Consider the following 19,587-nt stretch of genomic DNA (forward strand, 5'->3'; position numbering starts at 1 on the left):
CGCGCCGCCATTTTGTTTGAAGCAAATGCAAGTGATATGAGGGATAGAATCTGATTGAACATTAAGAAGAACATAGAAGGGGCATAACTCGTCATAGCCACTGGTGGCACTAAGATCGAGCCTAGAAATTCCTGCCTAGTTCGGCAAGGGTGGAAACTGGACTTTTACAGTCAGTAAACTCCCTTGCCTCAGGAAGATGATTGTGGAGACTTGGAAGTTGGGACCTCTCACGCCTCTAACCTTCATCTTCCCAAGGCAAAAGCGTCCACTAGCCTCTTTATCAAAGTCTTGTTTTTTCCTTGCTGACCCGTGAAGATCCGTGGTAGAATAGGTCTTCAGCAACCCATGCTTGCCGTAAAAGGCGACTATGCTTGTCGTAAAGGCGACTAACGGGATCGGGTGGTCAGGCTCCCTGACTTGGTTGATGCATGTCATCAATCCCAATTGCGGGGATTGATGCTCATGATGTTAATCACTGGATTGTCTGGTCCAGACTCGATTATTTACAGACAGCCGACATACAGGTGGAATATATGCTGAGTGCAGCGTTAAACAACAAACCAACCAACCAACCAACCAACCTCCGTTGCCACATCAAGCCTACTTTCCTGTGCTAAATATGATTCGACTATCGCACATATCGATAGCCCAATCAGAGAACATTCCACAAAATCAACATCCACGACTGGTACATTTTCGTATGAAAGTGATTTACCACTGTCTGTCTTGTTGACTTGTTGTCTTTTTCATCCTTTTAACCCCACAATGATTGCCTATGTTTTTGTGTCAGGGATGAAATCGCAAATCTGATCGACTTGGTCGTCAACTATGGTAGTCACCATCTTTGTGAAGCTATACGAGATAAGAACAGCGATCTGAATAGATATCATGTTTTCATTACAAGAGGCACAACTCGTGATCTACACGGGGTGGCGCCATGGTCGAGCCTAGAAAAGTGGCCTTGATGTGGCAAGGGTAGAAACTAGGCTTTGATATAGGCTAGTGGACACGCTTGCCTCGGAAAGATGCTAACCGTTGACATGTTTTTCGGTATATTGCAATGAATATGGGTTACTTGTGTCTGGAATGGCCGCCGCCATGGTCAAGTGGATATGACAAATAACGTCAAAAGATGTTGCTACCCCGTACTTCGACATCAACAGGATAAAACAAGGACTGATCGGCTCGAACTCAGTATGCTTTGTTGGAGTGGGGTATTCATGTTAATATGTTGGTATCTCAGTGGGTTAGCAGTATACGGGGATAGAACAAGGACTGGTCGGCTCGGAGTCAGTATACTGTGTCCGAGTGGGGTATTCATGTTAAACTGCGGCATGGTATCTCAGTGGGCTAGCAGTATACGGGAATAGAACAAGGACTGGTCAGCTCGGAGTCAGTATACTGTGTCTGAGTGGGGTATTCATGTTAAACTGCGGCATGGTACCTCAGTGGGCTAGCAGTATACAGGGATAGAACAAGGACTGGTCGGCTCGGAGTCAGTGTACTGTGTCTGAGTGGGGTATTCATGTTAAACTGCAGCATGGTATCTCAGTGGGCTAGCAGTATACGGGAATAGAACAAGGACTGGTCGGCTCGGAGTCATTATACTGTGTCTGAGTGGGGTATTCATGTTAAACTGCAGCATGGTATCTCAGTGGGCTAGCAGTATATGGGAATAGAACAAGGACTGGTCGGCTCGGAGTCAGTATACTGTGTCTGAGTGGGGTATTCATGTTAAACTGCGGCATGGTACCTCAGTGGGCTAGCACTATACAGGGATAGAACAAGGACTTGTCGGCTCGGAGTCAGTGTACTGTGTCTGAGTGGGGTATTCATGTTAAACTGCAGCATGGTACCTCAGTGGGCTAGCACTATACAGGGATAGAACAAGGACTGGTCGGCTCGGAGTCAGTGTACTGTGTCTGAGTGGGGTATTAATTCGTGTCAGTATACGGGGATAGAACATGAATTGGGAATTTTTAATGACACTTGCCAGATAAATCCTGGTTCTCCAGACTCAAACTTGAGGTACCAGATTGGCCTGTGCTCTGAATGAAAAGGTTGCAGGTTGTCTTTGAAAGTCCATCTACTTTCTTTCAGGGGTTTGTGCGAGTGAACTGTCAGTCTCTCTGTGTGGTAGAGTTTCACGTAGCCTGCTGGAAGTCTTACAAGGGGAAGGGGTCCGACAAGGTAGGTGTGCCATTTGCAGGGTGCTTCCCCATTGACAACACTGGAAGATCCGGGGTAGAATAGGTCTTCAGGGAGCCATGCTTGCAGTAAAAGGCGACTATGCTTGTAGTAAGAGGCGACTTACGGGATCGGGTGGTCAGGCTCGCTGACTTGATTGATGAATGTCATCGACCCCAGTTGCGTGGATTGATGCTAATGATGTCAATCACTGGATAGTCTTGTCCAGACTCGATTATTTACAGACCACCGTCATATAGCTGGAATATTGCTGAGTGCGGCGTTAAACTCAGTAACTTGTTGTTGCACCTTGGGATGTTGCACATGTCAATCACTGGATAGTCTGGTCTAGACATCATTGGGGCACCGGTGGCCCAGTCGTCTAAGGCGCCGCAATTCGCTGTACAGAGTTGCGTTCCTTGGGCACGCAAGACACCTATGATTGTGGGTTTGAATCCCGGTTCGCCCTGATAATGTTTCTAGGTTTGTCAGCACCATACCCGTGCTCGTGGGTTCCACCGAAGTGGTAAACGTCTGACACCTGCATCACTTCGGGCTTTCCTCCCACATTAAGCTGACACGCTGTGATATAACTGAAATACTGTTAAACCCAACTCACTCACTCTAGACATGATTATTTACAGCCCTCCATCCCATAGTGCGAATATTGGTAGCTATTATTTACACTCTGCTCAGCAATAGAAATTGGTACCATGCCTATAGTCCTGGACAAATTGCCCAATAGTTTAGGCATCAGAAGGACAGGTAGAAATTAGCCCTTTTTAAGGGTTTTTCTATACGTTCTCGGGAGTCACTCAAGGAACATTCTGACATGGGCCCTTTATGTGAGAAATCATAAATTCCCGAGGTACATGCACACTTGCCCATACAGCACAATGTTAAAATGCCCCATTGTGTTTGAAAATGGGGCCTTTTTTTCCAATTTAGGGGCTAAAATCACAAGACCTCACTTAGAATTATCCTGTGTTCTCATTTTGAGGACTAGTCAGCGTTAAAAATTGGCACTAGTACTGTAGTCCTTGCCAAAGTGCCCAATACTTAAGGTATCATAATGACTAGTAGGCATTTGCTATTTTTAAGGGTTTTGCTATATGTTATCATTATAAGGACTAGTGGACCCCAATTGTTGGTATCTATCGCTGCTAGTGGACTAACTATCGCTGCTAGTGGACTAACTATGGCTGCTAGTGGACTAACTATCGCTGCTAGTGGACTAACTATGGCAGCTAGTGGACTAACTATCACTGCTGGTGAACTAACTATGGCTGCTGGTGGACTAACTATGGCTGCTAGTGGACTAACTATGGCTGCTGGTGGACTAACTATGGCTGCTGGTGGACTAACTATCACTGCTGGTGGACTAACTATGGCTGCTAGTGGACTAACTATCGCTGCTAGTGGACTAACTATCGCTGCTAGTGGACTAACTATCGCTGCTAGTGGACTAACTATCGCTGCTAGTGGACTAACTATCGCTGCTAGTGGACTATCTATCGCTGCTAGTGGACTAACTATCGCTGCTAGTGGACTAACTATCGCTGCTAGTGGACTAACTATGGCTGCTGGTGGACTAACTATCGCTGCTGGTGGACTAACTATGGCTGCTGGTGGACTAACTATCGCTGCTGGTGGACTATCTATCGCTGCTGGTGGACTAACTATCGCTGCTGGTGGACTAACTATCGCTGCTAGTGGACTAACCATCGCTGCTAGTGGACTATCTATCGCTGCTGGTGGACTAACTATCGCTGCTGGTGGACTAACTATCGCTGCTGGTGGACTAACTATCGCTGCTAGTGGACTAACTATCGCTGCTGGTGGACTAACTATCGCTGCTGGTGGACTAACTATCGCTGCTAGTGGACTAACTATGGCTGCTAGTGGACTAACTATGGCTGCTAGTGGACTATCTATCGCTGCTAGTGGACTAACTATCGCTGCTAGTGGACTAACTATGGCTGCTAGTGGACTAACTATCGCTGCTAGTGGACTAACTATCGCTGCTAGTGGACTAACTATGGCTGCTGGTGGACTAACTATGGCTGCTAGTGGACTAACTATGGCTGCTGGTGGACTAACTATGGCTGCTGGTGGACTAACTATGGCTGCTAGTGGACTATCTATCGCTGCTAGTGGACTAACTATGGCTGCTAGTGGACTAACTATCGCTGCTAGTGGACTAACTATGGCTGCTAGTGGACTAACTATGGCTGCTAGTGGACTAACTATGGCTGCTAGTGGACTTACTATCGCTGCTAGTGGACTAACTATCACTGCTGGTGGACTAACTATCGCTGCTGGTGGACTAACTATCGCTGCTGGTGGACTAACTATCGCTGCTAGTGGACTAACTATGGCTGCTGGTGGACTAACTATCGCTGCTAGTGGACTTACTATCGCTGCTAGTGGACTAACTATCGCTGCTGGTGGACTAACTATCGCTGCTAGTGGACTATCTATCGCTGCTAGTGGACTAACTATCGCTGCTAGTGGACTAACTATCGCTGTTAGTGGACTAACTATCGCTGCTAGTGGACTAACTATGGCTGCTAGTGGACTAACTATGGCTGCTAGTGGACTAACTATCGCTGCTAGTGGACTATCTATCGCTGCTAGTGGACTAACTATCGCTGCTAGTGGACTAACTATGGCTGCTAGTGGACTAACTATGGCTGCTAGTGGACTATCTATTGCTGCTAGTGGACTAACTATGGCTGCTTGTGGACTAACTATCGCTGCCCAGTGCTGTAATGTAGCCGTAATACTGGATTGAAGCGTTTGACTACAAACAGTAACCTTGTTTTCCTTGTTATGTTTCAGGAACAACTAGATAAGTCTTGTCCAACTCCGGACTGTAGTTCTTTTATACAGAGAATCTGTCTCTACAGGCATAACGCAGACCCTAAAGTTGTGAGTCATTTACAAATATTGTTAAACATTATCATGATCAGAAGATATTAAAAACATTCTGCTATTCTAAGTATTATGACCTGTGAAGATCTGGGTAGAGTAGGTCTTCAGCAACCCTTGCTTGCTGTAAAAGGCGACTATGATTGTCTTAAGAGGCGACTAATGGGATTGGGTGGTCAGGCTCGCTGACTTGGTTGATGCATGTCATTTCCCTGTTGTGTGGATCGATGTTCATGATGTCAATCACTGGGTTGTCTTGTCCAGACTTGATTATTTACACTCCACTGTCATATAGCTGGAATACTGCTGAGTGTTGCGTTAAACAACAAACAAACAAACGAAACATTTCTTTGGTGGACCTGTTAAGCCTTGTCACATGAACGTTGTCAATGTTGAACATTTTAGAAACAAAACAAATTTACCTGCCTTTTTAATCTGATTTTATTTATACAACACTGTCAAATTTCGGTGACTTGGTTGGTGCATGTCATCGTACCCCAACAGAGTAGATCAGTGCTCACAATATCAATCACTGGATTGTCTGGTCCAGACTCGATTATTTACAAACCGCCGTCATATAGCTGGAATATTGCTGAGTGCGGCGTTAAACAAGTCAACAAATAACATTAGACAAACTGTCTTGGGTTGGGCCTGTTCTGAATCCTTGAAATGGCAGGCAATAGCTGATATTCAGAAACTTTTGTTAAACGTTCATAGTTGGTTTACAGATTTCTTTCTCTCAAAACTTGAAGTTGGTGTTTGAAAAAAATTACTTCACAAATTTTGTTTTTTGTGTTGTATAAACATATGGTATTTAAAAAAATACAATCAAAATTTGCCTCATGATGTCCTATATCCTGATCAATGCTGTCATGGGGAATTTGATATGGGGACATACATTACAACGGCTTGTGATCTGTTCTATTGCTAAATGAGTTTTTCAGATTTGGGAATAAAACACCAACTTAATTCAGAATTTTTTTTACTACTTTTTCTACTCATCAATGAAAGAAAAATAGTGAAAATTCCTAACACGCAATTGGACATTGAAGGCATGAATAAATGTAAGAATAGTTTTGTTTGTTTTGTTGACAGTATACATCAGACAAACCATTACAAAAATCTAAAAATCAGAAGAAATTACTGAAGCTCGAACCTTCAAGGTAAGTTTTTCAACCTGATGTTTTGTCGAAATTGCCCAGTTGTCTAAGGAACCACAATTCGCTGTGCAGAGTTGCTTCCCTTGGGTGCGCCAGAAACCTATGATCGTGAGTTCGAATCACATTTCGCACCGATTATTTTTGAAGGTTGTCAGCACCAGCTCGTGGGTTTCACCGAAGTGGTAAACGTCTGAGGCCCTCATCACCTTGGGATCTCTCCCACATTAAGCTGATGCGATGTGATACTGGAATACTCTTCACAGCAGCTTCAAACCCAGTTCACTCACTTGCTCACACACCCACAAGGATCCGGGGAAGAATAGGTCTGCAGCAACCCATGCTTGCCGTAAGAGTCAGCAAACGGGATAGGGTGGTCAGGCTTGCTGACTTGGTTGATGTATGTCATCGTATCCAAATTGCGTGGATCGATGCTCAGGATCACAATCACTGGATTGTCTGGTCCAGACTCGATTATTGACTGACCGCCGTCATATAGCTGGAATATTGCTGAGTGTGGCGTTAAACAACAAACAAACAAAGCAACTACTACACAATGAATGGGGGTACCACCCACCTGTGACCCGCCTATCCGCCCTGGCCTGGCCCCTGGTGTTTTTGGCCTGACACACGTAGGTCCCCATCTTCCTGAGGCAAGGAGTTAACTGGCTATGAAAGTCCAGTTTCCAACCTTGCCGAACTAGGCTGGGATTATGGAGTTACATTTTGGCTGGACTAACGAGTCTATGCATAGTCCAATCAAAATCGCGCACCGAAATCGGATTCAGGTTCGTAAACTATCATGCAGAGTTCGGTCGATTGCAGGATTTGCAAAGCATGTACATCGCCAACTCATTGTCAGCAGATATTTTCTATATCTTTTCATGTTTTTAATCAAGGTGCTCACGTGATTTGATGCACTTTGCGAAGTTAGAACCATTTTATCACAAAATAGATCTTGATGGTCGATCAGATCGTCTTGACTGGGCGCTGCCATTTTGTTTGAAACAAATGCATATGATACGAGAGGTGGAATTTGATTGGTACATATGGGAGAGGCATAGAATGGATATAACTCGTAATAGCCACTGGTGGCGCTACGATCGAGCCCAGGAATTCCAGGCGAGTTCGGCAAGGGTGGAAACTGGACTTTTTAAAGTCAGTTAACGCTCTTGCCTCGGGAATATGGTAGGTCCCCAGCTGGTCCCTGGTCAAGGTGAAAATGGACAGGGTACTGCTGTACATACATAATTGATTATCAATTATCTTGTACAATCACTGCATGTACCTTGACTCACGGAAGAGTCACCATTTCCCAATTGGGTGGATCAATGCTCATGATATCAATCACTGGATTCACTGGACCAGACTTGATTATTGACAGACCGCTGTCATATAGCTGGAATATTGCTGAGTGCGGCATTAAACAACAAACAAACAAACAAACTGACATCGTGGGATGTGGCTCATGATGTCAATCACTGTTTTCTCCAAACATTACATACAAGCAGCTGTCATGTAACTGGAATATTGCTGACAGCGGCATTAAATATCAAACAAACATTGTGCCATGACAGTGTGGGATATTGCTCCTAATGTCAACCACTTGTTTGGCGACATGATACAGCTTGAATATTGCTGAAGACAGCGTTACGCAACAAGCAGGTAAAACATACGCTGGTAACCTCATCATGCAGCTTGGACCACCTCCATGGTCTAGTAGATACAGTGTCTGCCTGGAGAGCGGGTTTGATCCCTGGCTGCCTCATATCAAAAGACGTTAAAAGATGGTACTTGTTACCCTGCCTGACACAAGGACTGGTTGATTTGGTGTCAGTATTGTGTCTAAGTTGAGTATCGATGTTAAACTGCGGCATGGTATCTCATTGGGCAGGCTCTGTAAAACTGCAGGGCGGTCGGGTAGCCTAGTGGTTAAAGCGTTCGCTCATCACGCAGAAGACCCCGGTTTGATTCCCGACATGCGTACAATGTGTGAAGCCCATTTCTGGTGTCCCCCGCTGTGATATTGCTGGAATATTGCTAAAAGCGGCCTTAAATCATATTCACTCACTCACTCACTCACTGTAAAACTGTAAGTCCAGATTAGCACTAGCAGCTCACAAGTGCGTGCGCGTCTCCATGTAAGGAATCATTCTTGACACGATTTTAACCCCATTTCACTTCACCTGTTGCAGCCAAGACAAGATATCTCGTAAAGCGGAGAAGAAAGCACTGCGGAAGCAGAAGAGGAAGGAAGCTCGGGAAGCCGAGGTGGAGAAACAACAGGAAGAGGAAGAGGAGGAAGACACAACCGATGCCCTCTCTCTGGCACAGCAAGGTAAGGCAAATACTGGCACAGCTCACTTTCATGTTTGTCTTCAGCAACCATATACGGTAATGCGACGAACGGGATCCGGTGACTATGCTTGTCGTAAGAGTCAACTAAAGGGATCGGGTGGTCAGGCTCGCTGACTTGGTTGATGCATGTCATTGTATCCCAGTTGTGTGGATCGATGCTCATGATGTCAATCACTGGATTGTCTGGTCAATTATTTACAGACCGCTGGAGTGTGGCATTAAACAACAAACAAACAAACCAAGGTACACTCTCATATATATATATGTATGTATGTATGTATGTATGTATGTATGTATGTATGTATGTATGTATGTATGTATGTATGTATGTATGTATGTATGTATGTATGTATGTATGTATGTATGTATGTATGTATGTATGCACAAAACTATTTTCTGTATGTTTATTGTGAACGGGTACAGTGACGGGTATGGCCCTGACTATTGCAATTGACCCATCAGAGATTCCGGGGTAGAATAGGTCTTCAGCAACCCATACTTGCTGTAAAAGGCGACTATGCTTGTCGTAAAAGGCGACTAACGGGATCGGGTGGTCAGGCTCGCTGACTTGGTTGATACATTTCATCGATCCCAATTGCGTGGATCGATGTTCATGCTGTCAATCACTGGATTGTCTGGTCCAGACTCGATTATTTACAGACCGCCGTCATATAGCTGGAATATTGCTGAGTGCGGCGTTAAACAACAAACAAACAAACAAACAATTTATTGGAATAATGATTCAAGTATTGCGATATCCTTTTGTCTCCTTTCAGGCAGGTTTTGGTTAGTGTAAATAGAAAATCTTCTGGCATCAATTCGGCATGGCAGCGATAGAAACTAACAGTTTCAGCCAACTAGTCCTTATAATGATAACATATACTATGATATAGCAAAACCCCTAAAAAGGGCAATTTTCTACTAGTCCTTAGGATACCTTAACTATTGGGAAGTTTGGCAAGGACTACAGGACTAGTGCCAGTTTCTAACACTGCATGGTTGCAGGGTGACCCTAAGGTTCTAATCATGCTAATATTTGCTGTGCAGAGTTGTGTCCCTTTTGCAGACCAGAATCCTATGATCATGGGTTTCAAGCCTAGATTTGCCTCATTGTTTGCAGGTTTGTCAGTACCCTACCATCTGCCAGCCGCGTCATGTCAAAAGACGTTAATAGATGGGACTTATTGTTTCCCTACCTCGCACTCAACACTAAGGGGCTAAAAACATGGACTGATTGATTCGGAGTCGGTATACTGTGTCTGAGTGTTGTACTCATGTTTACCTGCGGCATGGTTTCACTATAATTCATACACATGTGCATGCACGTTGCTATATAAGTGCAGTAATCTTTAACATGACATTAAACCTCATTTCACCTCACTTACAAACACCCTCCTTTGGGGTGTCACGATAAATCGAAATATCGATATATTGCTATTGGTAAGCACTTAAAGTAAATAAATGGATTGTTAAATCAGTTTCCGATCAATAATATCCATTTCAGTTAGGAATATCGATAGTTTCAATTTGTATTTACCAAGTCATGCGATTGAGTGTCCGAAACACGCTTGTGAACGCAGCAGTGTGAGGATTAGAGTTAACTGCCCTTGATGCTTAGCAACCAGTCTTTCTTAAAGTAAAACAGCGGAGGGTAACAGTCAAGCAGAGTTTGTGACAAACTTGGGTGGAAAATCGAGTGTTTGGAAGTCTTATTGTTATCACATTCAAAGGAAACTTCAGTTCCAAGGTTAAATTCAACTCTAAAATCCATCTAAAATGATACACTGAAAAATATCAATATTTATAGCTGTAGTTGCTTGCAATATCAATGATTATCGCAATAGTTTCTTTCAATATCGGGGCGGTCGGGTAGCCTAGTGGTTAAAGCGTTCGCTCGACACGCCGAAGACCCGGGTTCGATTCCCGACATGGGTACAATGTGTGAAGCCCATTTCTGGTGTCCCCCGCCGTGATATTGCTGGAATATTGCTAAAAACAGCGTAAAACCATACTCACTCACTCACTCTTTCAATATCAATAGTTATAGCAATAGTGATCTCCAGACCAATAGTCCCCCCTACCCTGTTGTGTTGGCAGTTCTTAAAGACGAGTCGGATCTGAAGCACCTTGCGAAGGCCGACACAGTCCTGTACAAGAAGGAGGAGGCGGAGGAGGCCACTCTGTACAAGGTGGGTGGGTCAGAACTTTTTCATTTAGTTCCTGGCCATGTTGAACATGGCAGGGATTTATCTTGACCTGCACACAGGAAGAAGACCTCGAAGCCTACAGCAGTCCGATGGGAATTATGAATGCCCTGACTTGTCATATTGTAAACGCTCCCTTCAACAACCTTCTTGCTGTAAAAGGCGACTAACGGGATCGGGTGGTCAGGCTCTCTGACTTGGTTGATGCATGTCATTGATCCCAATGGAGTGATTCTCATGATGTCAATCACTGGATTGTCTGGTCCAGACTCGATTATTGACAGACCGCCGCCACATAGCTGAAATATTGCTGTGGATCGATGCTCATGATGTCAATCACTGGATTGCCTGGTCCCGACTCGATTATTGACAGACCGCCGTCATATAGCTGTAATATTGCTGTGTGCGACGTTAAACAACAACAAAAACAGTTATTGGTTTTGGTTAGTGATATCCAGGCCAATAGTCACCCCTACACACTCACCTCATGAAATTTCAGGGCAAGCCAAAGTTGAGTAAACCGAAGAAGGAGAAGAAGAAAACTAAACAGGTCCTCAATGTGGAGGTGAATTTCTCCGACCGTAGAGAAGACCAGCTGCTTGGGGAACACTCTGTACTGAGTGACACGGAGGACGACAAGTGTGCTCCCAGAATGTAAGACAAGCTACACTAGTCTGCATGAAACTTGGCGTTGAGAGTTAGAAGATGCGCCTTGTGTGTAACGTGCTCTCAATACAGACAGACTGGAGTAGAATAGGTCTTCAGCCACCCATGCTTGCTGTAAGAGGCGGCTATGCTTGCTGTAAGAGGCGACTAACGGGATCGGGTGGTCAGGCTCCTTGCCTTTGTTGACGCATGTCGTCGTATCCCAATTGCATGGATCGATGCTCATGATGTCAGTCACTGGATTGTCTGGTCCAGACTTTATTATTGACAGACCACCATCAAATAGCTGGAATATTGCTGTGGATCGATGCTCATGATGTCAATCACTGGATTGTCTGGTCCAGACTTTATTATTGACAGACCGCCATCAAATAGCTGGAATATTGCTGTGGATCGATGCTCATGATGTCAATCACTGGATTGTCTGGTCCAAACTTTATTATTGACAGACCGCCATCAAATAGCTGGAATATTGCTGTGGATCGATGCTCATGATGTCAATCACTGGATTGTCTGGTCCAGACTTTATTATTGACAGACCGCCGTCATATAGCGGGAATATTGCTGAGTAGGCATTAAACAACAAACAAAACCTATCATTACTGACTTCACCGTTCACAGGACCACCACAGTTTGATCTCTATTGTTTAACATCCTCTCATTTCAGACCAAGGGCCACATATAATAGTGACAACCCTTTTTCTGTCCCTCCAAGTTTACATCAAAAGGTTCAGGATTTTAATTCGGTTTATGACCAGTCCATCAACCCCCAGAACAACAAGCACAACGAAGTGGCCAACAATCTCTTTGTGTAAGTAGTAGTGCTGTTACCATTCACGCAAGTATTCGGTGAATCGAATGCTTGTCTCCCCCATGAACATCCGGGTTAGAAATAGCCTTCAGCAACCCATGCTTGTCTCCCCCTGTGAACATTAGGGTTAGAAATAGTCTTCAGCAACCCATGCTTGTCTCCTGTGAACATTAGGGTAAGAAATAGTCTTGAGCAACCCATGCTTGTCTCCCCCTGTGAACATCCGGGTTAGAAATAGTCTTGAGCAACCCATGCTTGTCTCCCCTTGTGAACAATCGGGTTAGAAATAGTCTTCAGCAACCCATGCTTGTCTCCCCTTGTGAACAATCGGGTTAGAAATAGTCTTCAGCAACCCATGCTTGTCTCCCCCTGTGAACATCCGGGTTAGAAATAGTCTTGAGCAACCCATGCTTGTCTCCCCCTGTGAACAATCGGGTTAGAAATAGTCTTCAGCAACCCATGCTTGTCTGCCCCCTGTGAACATTAGGTAAGAAATAGTCTTCAGCAACCCATGCTTGTCTCCCCCTGTGAACAATCGGGTTAGAAATAGTCTTCAGCAACCCATGCTTGTCTCCCCTTGTGAACAATCGGGTTAGAAATAGTCTTCAGCAACCCATGCTTTTCGTAAGAGGCAACTAACGGGATCGGATGGTCAGACTTGCTGACTTGGTTGATGCATGCCATTATATCCCAGTTACATAGATTGATGAGCATGTCGTCAATCACTGGATTGTGTGGTCCAGACTTTATTATTAACAGACTGAGACCGCCTCCGTGGTCTAGTGGTAGAGCGTCCGCCCGGAGAGTGGAAGGTCCGGAGTTCGAGCCCCGACCGCATTAACCAAAAGACATTAAAAGATGGTACTTGTTGTTGCCCTGTCTGGTGCTCGGCATTAAGGGGCTAAAACAAGGACTGGTCGGCTTGGAGTCAGTATACTGTGTCTGAGTGGGGTATTCATGTTAAACTGTGGCATGGTATCTCAGTGGGCTAGCACTATAAATCGGCATCAGTCCGGACTAGTACAAGCAGCCACACAAACGCATGTCGCTATATAAGTGCAATAATCTTGAACGTGACGTTAAACCCCATTTCACCTCACCTCACTTATTAACAGACTGCTGTCATATAGCTTGAATATTGCTGAGTGCAGCGTTAAACAACAAACAAACAACCGAAGAAACCAACTTGAATGTACAATGTTCTGCCCTCAGGTATTTTGCGGAGCTGCTAGGTGAGCATGGCCCTCTGCATGTGAACGATCGGGTTAGAAGTAGTCTTCAGCAACCCATGCTTGTCGTAAGAGGCAACTAACGGGATCGGATGGTCAGACTTGCTGACTTGGTTGATGCATGCCATTATATCCCATTTACATAGATTGATGCGCATGTCGTCAATCACTGGATTGTGTGTTCCAGACTTTATTATTAACAGACCGCTGTCATATAGCTTGAATATTGCTGAGTGCAGCGTTAAACAACAAACAAACAAACAGACGAAGAAACCAACTTGAATGTACAATGTTCTGCCCTCAGGTATTTTGCGGAGCTGCTAGGTGAGCACGGCCCTCTGCATGTGAACGATTCTGTGCTGACCAAGGAGCTGGAGGACTTCCCCATGGAGGCCCGAGAGGTCATAGACACTTACGGAGGTCTTCGAGGCTTCCTGCAGCAGTCGCTGAAGTTCGGACTTATAGACAACTATGTGTGTTTGTTAAAAGACGCTGTGCATGCTCGGTCGCTGGCCGTGGCCCACAAGACCGAGTATCCCACCTTGGGCGCTAAACAGACTGTTCCAAGTGATGTGAAAACTAAACCGCGGGCTGTGAATAGTGTTGTGTCGTCGGATGTGAATAAAGCTTCTAAGATGTCGCTGAACCCTGCTGCCCAGGAGTTCAAGCCACAGCCTAGTGCTGGTGTGTTTGTGGAACATTGTGTCAATAAGGATCCTTTTGTGATTAATGCTATGAATTCGTGTGAAGCTGGATGTGAGATAGATAAGCTTGTGAAAACTGTCAGTGCAGCCCCCAGGGTTAAACCATCCACATATAATTCTCTGGACGACTTTACTCTTCCCTCGCAGCCAAATAGTAGCAAAAGTGCGGAAAAGACGCTTTTAGAAAACATGGACGACATAGACGATTTTCAGTTGTGTGCCGACGATTTAGATGATGACTTAGAGACTACGAACAATTTTTGTGAAGCTGATTGGAGCAGGGAAAGTTGGGAGGGAGGAAGTGACAGTGTGTCGGAAAGTATTTCTTTGGCAAAGATTCGTGGTGTGGGTTCTAAAATCTTGGATTCAGCTCTTGCACCCAGTAGTGTCAAATCGGATGACCTTGACCCTAGCCGTTGCAGTTCAAGGTCATCTCATTCTGAGTTAGGTGAATTTGAACTTGGTTATCGCACTGTATCCCCAGCTCTTCAGAGTCAAGGTTTCAAATCAGCCTATTCCAGAACCACTGTGCAGAAGGAGGTTTCAAATGATGTTTTTTCTTCCAGTTCGTTTCACAATTCTGACAGCTTGCATGGAAACCTAGATTTATTGGATACCAAACGCAAAAATTCATTGGATAAAACTATCATTCCTCCACGTCCTTTTTTGAGTTCTTCATCTAAAGATGCTTTTGGTTCCTTTGACTCCCGACCTAGCAGTTGTGATAGCCCCCTGACCCATGGGGGTGGCGACGCATCAGAGAGCAGTGTGACCAGTATCTGGGGTAGTAGCCCCACCCCCATCTACCCCAAAGCCTCCCAGGATAACGGATTCAACACATTCCAGGACAGGCTGACCAAGACGGCCCAACAGTCAGTGTACACCCCCTTCCCCAGCCTCGCGTCTCTTCAGTCCCAGGACAACACCAGCTCAACATGGTCGCCAGCGGACGGACTCGAGCCTAACACGGCCTCCAGTTTCACAGCTGCAAACACGTCCGAGTCGTATTCGTTGTTTGGACTGGACAAGAGTTCAGTGTTTTCCCAGGACCACAACTGGCTGAAGCCGAAGTCGTCGGTGGATGTGCAAGTGCAGACGATGTACAGCGGCGTGTCGGTGTCGACCAACACGGACCTGGACATCAACAGCCTGTTCCTCCACTACAAGACGATGCAGGAGCAGCACACGCAGCTCGTCGCCACACTGCACAAAGCCCAGGAGGAGAAGATCAGTCTTACGGTAAGGAGGGGCGGTCGGGTAGCCTAGTGGTCAAAGCATTCGCTCGTCACGCCGAAGACCCGGGTTCGATTCCCAACATGGGTACAATGTGTGAAGCCAATTTCTGGTGTCCCCTGTCGTGATATTGCTGGAATATTGCTAAAAGCGGCGTAAAACCATACTCACTCACTCACTCACTATACTTTGTTTATGAGCAAAGCCTTGTGGTTAAAGCGTTAGCTCGTCACGCCAAAGACCCATGATGGATTCCCCACATGTGTACGATGTGTGAAGCACATTATCTGGTGTCCCCCGCTGTGATATTGCTGGAATATTGCTAAAAGCGGCATAAAACAATACTCACTCACTTACTCACTCATTTAGCGCTAAGGTGATCGCTCCTCCCACACTTCAGCATAGGCTTACAACCATCTTTCTCCATTCCAGTGAACAATGCTTTCATAGCAGCATGTCTGATTTCTGAATGTACAAAATCAACGTAAGTTGCCACTTTTGAATACAAATACACAGTGCCATAAGTATTTTTGTAGCCGTCGTTCGTTCGTTCGTATAATTTTAAAAATCGCTTTGACCTAGCTTTGATTAAAATCTGTGAACAGAAACATATCATTTTAGAAATCTGGCCTTTTGTTGTGGGTTTGTTATGGAGCACGATGGCATCTGCACCCAGACAAGAGTACCATCAAAGGAGTATTTGTTAACAGGCAGCAAAAGTTAAAGTATGGGATTCAATATATAAACAAATTGTTTTAGAATATAATGTTGGAGTCAGTGTGTCTTGATCTGTGTATGTCAGATTTGATATTTATACCAAAGATAATGGACCCGTGAAGATTCCGGGATAGAATAGGTCTTCAGCAACCCATGCTTGCCGTAAAAGGCGACTATGCTTGTCGTAAGAGGCGACTAACAGGATTGGGTGGTCAGGCTCACTGACTTGATTGATGAATGTCATCGACCCCAGTTGCGTGGATGGATGCTAATGATGTCAATCACTGGATTGTCTGGTCCAGACTCGATTATTTACAGACCGCCGTCATATAGCTGGAATATTGCCGAGTGCGGAGTTAAACAACAAACAACGCTGCTCTGATGCAAGTTAATATCGGTTTGTGCAACTTTAAGTTATGAGCAGACTGCAGTGAAAGCAGACGGCAATGTGTTCAATAAACAGGCTAATAAATAGCACTTGCTTCAAATTTATACCATGCATACAAGATATTTATAGACCGCCGTCATATAGCTGGAATATTGCTGAGTGCGGCGTTAAACAACAAACCAAACCAAAAAAACAAAGATAATGAGACAGTAAGTAAACCCGTCTTGTAATGCAGGCAGCCACCAAACAGCTGATGCTGGAGAAGATGAAGACAACGCAGGAGCAGCAGATTTACGTGCAGCAGGTGGAGCTGCTGAAGCAACAGATGGTGGCCCTCCAACAGCTCAACCACAGGTCAGCACCACGTCTGTCTCTCCTCATACCCTTCTCGTGCGTTATCCTATTGCCTTTACCATTCATGGAATAACCTCTGAGTAGGGACTTTCTTGAGGTTGTCCCTCTGTTCCAGGGACACCCTCTGCGACACCCACTAACACTGACATATCCTCTGACACGTCCACTGACACCCTCTGGTACACCGACAAACCCTCTCACACACCCACTGACACACCTGATACACCCACTGACACACCCTCTCACACACCCACTGACACACCCACTAACACCTGATACACCGACAAACCCTCTCACACACTCACTGACACACTTTCTCACACACCTACTCATACACCCACTGACACACTTTCTCACACACCTACTGATACACCCACTGACACACCCTCTCACACACCCTCTCACACACCCACTGAGACCCTCTCACCCACCCCCTCATACACCCCCCTCATACACCCCCCTCATACACCCCCCTCATACACCCCCCTAAAACACCCTCTCATTCACCCACTGACACACCTTCTCACACACCCACTGACACCCTCTAACCCACCCACTGACACCCTCTCACACACCGCCTGACACACCCTCTCACACACACCGCCTGACACACCCTCTCACACACACACTGACACCCTCTCACACATCCATTGACACACCCGCTCACACACCCTCTCACACACCCACTGACACACTTTCTCACACACCTACTGATACACCCACTGACACACTTTCTCACACATCTACTGATACCCCCACTGACACACCTTCTCACACACCCTCTCACACACCCTCTCACACACCCACTCATACCCCCCCCCTAAAACACCCTCTCATTCACCCACTGACACACCTTCTCACACACCCACTGACACCCTCTCACACACCCACTGACACCCTCTCACACACCCACTGACACCCTCTCACACACCCATTGACACACCCATTGACACACCCATTGACACACCCTCTCACACACCCACTGACACACCCTCTCACACACCCTCTCACACACCCCCTCATACCCCCCCCCCTAAAACACCCTCTCATTCACCCACTGACACACCTTCTCACACACCCACTGACACACTTTCTCACACATCTACTGATACCCCCACTGACACACCCACTGACACACCTTCTCACACACCCTCTCACACACCCTCTCACACACCCCCTCATTCCCCCCCCACCCCCCCCTAAAACACCCTCTCATTCACCCACTGACACACCTTCTCACACACCCACTGACACCTTCTCACACACCCACTGACACCCTCTCACACACCCACTGACACCCTCTCACACACCCATTGACACACCCATTGACACACCCTCTCACACACCCTCTCACACACCCACTGACACACCCACTGACACCTCAAACACCCTCTCACACACCCACTGACACCCTCTCACACACCCATTGACACACCCGCTCACACACCCACTGACACACCCTCTCACACACCCTCTCACACACCCCCTCATACCCCCCCCCTAAAACACCCTCTCATTCACCCAGTGACACACCTTCTCACACACCCCCTGACACCCTCTCACCCACCCACTGACACCCTCTCACACACCCACTGACACCCTCTCACCCACCCACTGACACACCCTCTCACACACCCACTGACACCCTCTCACACACCCATTGACACACCCACTGACACCCTCTCACACACCAACTGACACCCTCTCACACACCCACTCACACCTCACACACCCTGACACACCCTAACACCCCCACTGACACTCACTGACACACCTACTGACACACTCTCACACACCTACTGACACCCTCTCACATACCCACTGACACACCCTCTCACACACCTACTGATACACCCTCTCACACACCCTCTCACACACCTACTGACACCCTCTCACACCCTCTCACACACCCACTGACACACCTACTGACACCCTCTCACACACCCACTGACACACCCACTGACACCTCACACACCCTCTCACACGCCCACTGACACCCTCTCACACACCCTTTGACACACCCAATGACACACCCTGACACCCTCTCACACACCCACTGACACCCTCTCACACACCCTCTCACACACCCACTGACACCCTCTCACACACCCACTGACACCTCACACACCCACTGACACCCCCACTGACTCACCTACTGACACACCTACTGACACCCTCTCACACACCCTCTCACACACCCACTGACGCACCCTGACAGCCTCTCACACACCCACTGACACACCCACTGACACACCCACTGACACCCTCTCACACACCCTCTCACACACCCTCTCACACACCCACTCACACACCCACTCACACACCCTCTGACAGACCTATGTACCACTGTTACAGCATGGAAGAGAAGCTGAAGCAGGAGAGGTTGAGAACTGAGGAGTACCTGAAGAAGAATGTAGACACCAGGTGAATACCAACCTCAAGTAGAGTTAGTTCAGTAGGGTAACCTAGTAGTAATAGCATCCGCTCATCACGCCGAAAAGCCTTGATCAATTCCCACATGGGTACAGTGTGCGAAGCCCATAATTCCTTTGAATACCCTACCTCTATTACATCATAGCCATATCGCCCCAATTATGTTTCTAGGGTTGTCAGCACCATTCCCGAGACCTGCATCACTTCAGGCTTTC

At 46.3% G+C, this 19,587-nt stretch overlaps 1 protein-coding gene across 5 annotated transcripts in view; it reads left to right on the forward strand.

Moving 5' to 3' along the window:
• LOC124122918 (E3 ubiquitin-protein ligase TTC3-like) overlaps positions 1–19,587 on the forward strand; it is an 87,947-nt gene that overhangs the window by 56,394 nt on the left and 11,966 nt on the right. For all 5 annotated transcript variants that reach the window (XM_048401911.1, XM_048401912.1, XM_048401915.1 and 2 more), the window contains 10 exons: positions 2,101–2,190; positions 5,029–5,118; positions 6,214–6,281; positions 8,471–8,613; positions 10,731–10,822; positions 11,337–11,491; positions 12,171–12,314; positions 13,848–15,486; positions 16,821–16,939; positions 19,295–19,363. In XM_048401911.1, coding sequence (XP_048257868.1) covers positions 2,101–2,190; positions 5,029–5,118; positions 6,214–6,281; positions 8,471–8,613; positions 10,731–10,822; positions 11,337–11,491; positions 12,171–12,314; positions 13,848–15,486; positions 16,821–16,939; positions 19,295–19,363 — 2,609 coding nt within the window. The remainder of the gene's footprint in view (positions 1–2,100; positions 2,191–5,028; positions 5,119–6,213; positions 6,282–8,470; positions 8,614–10,730; positions 10,823–11,336; positions 11,492–12,170; positions 12,315–13,847; positions 15,487–16,820; positions 16,940–19,294; positions 19,364–19,587) is intronic.

Source organism: Haliotis rufescens, unplaced genomic scaffold (genome assembly GCF_023055435.1).
Source record: "Haliotis rufescens isolate VD_foot unplaced genomic scaffold, xgHalRufe1.0.p SCAF_24, whole genome shotgun sequence".
In the NCBI taxonomy this organism is placed as follows: Eukaryota; Metazoa; Mollusca; class Gastropoda; order Lepetellida; family Haliotidae; genus Haliotis; species Haliotis rufescens.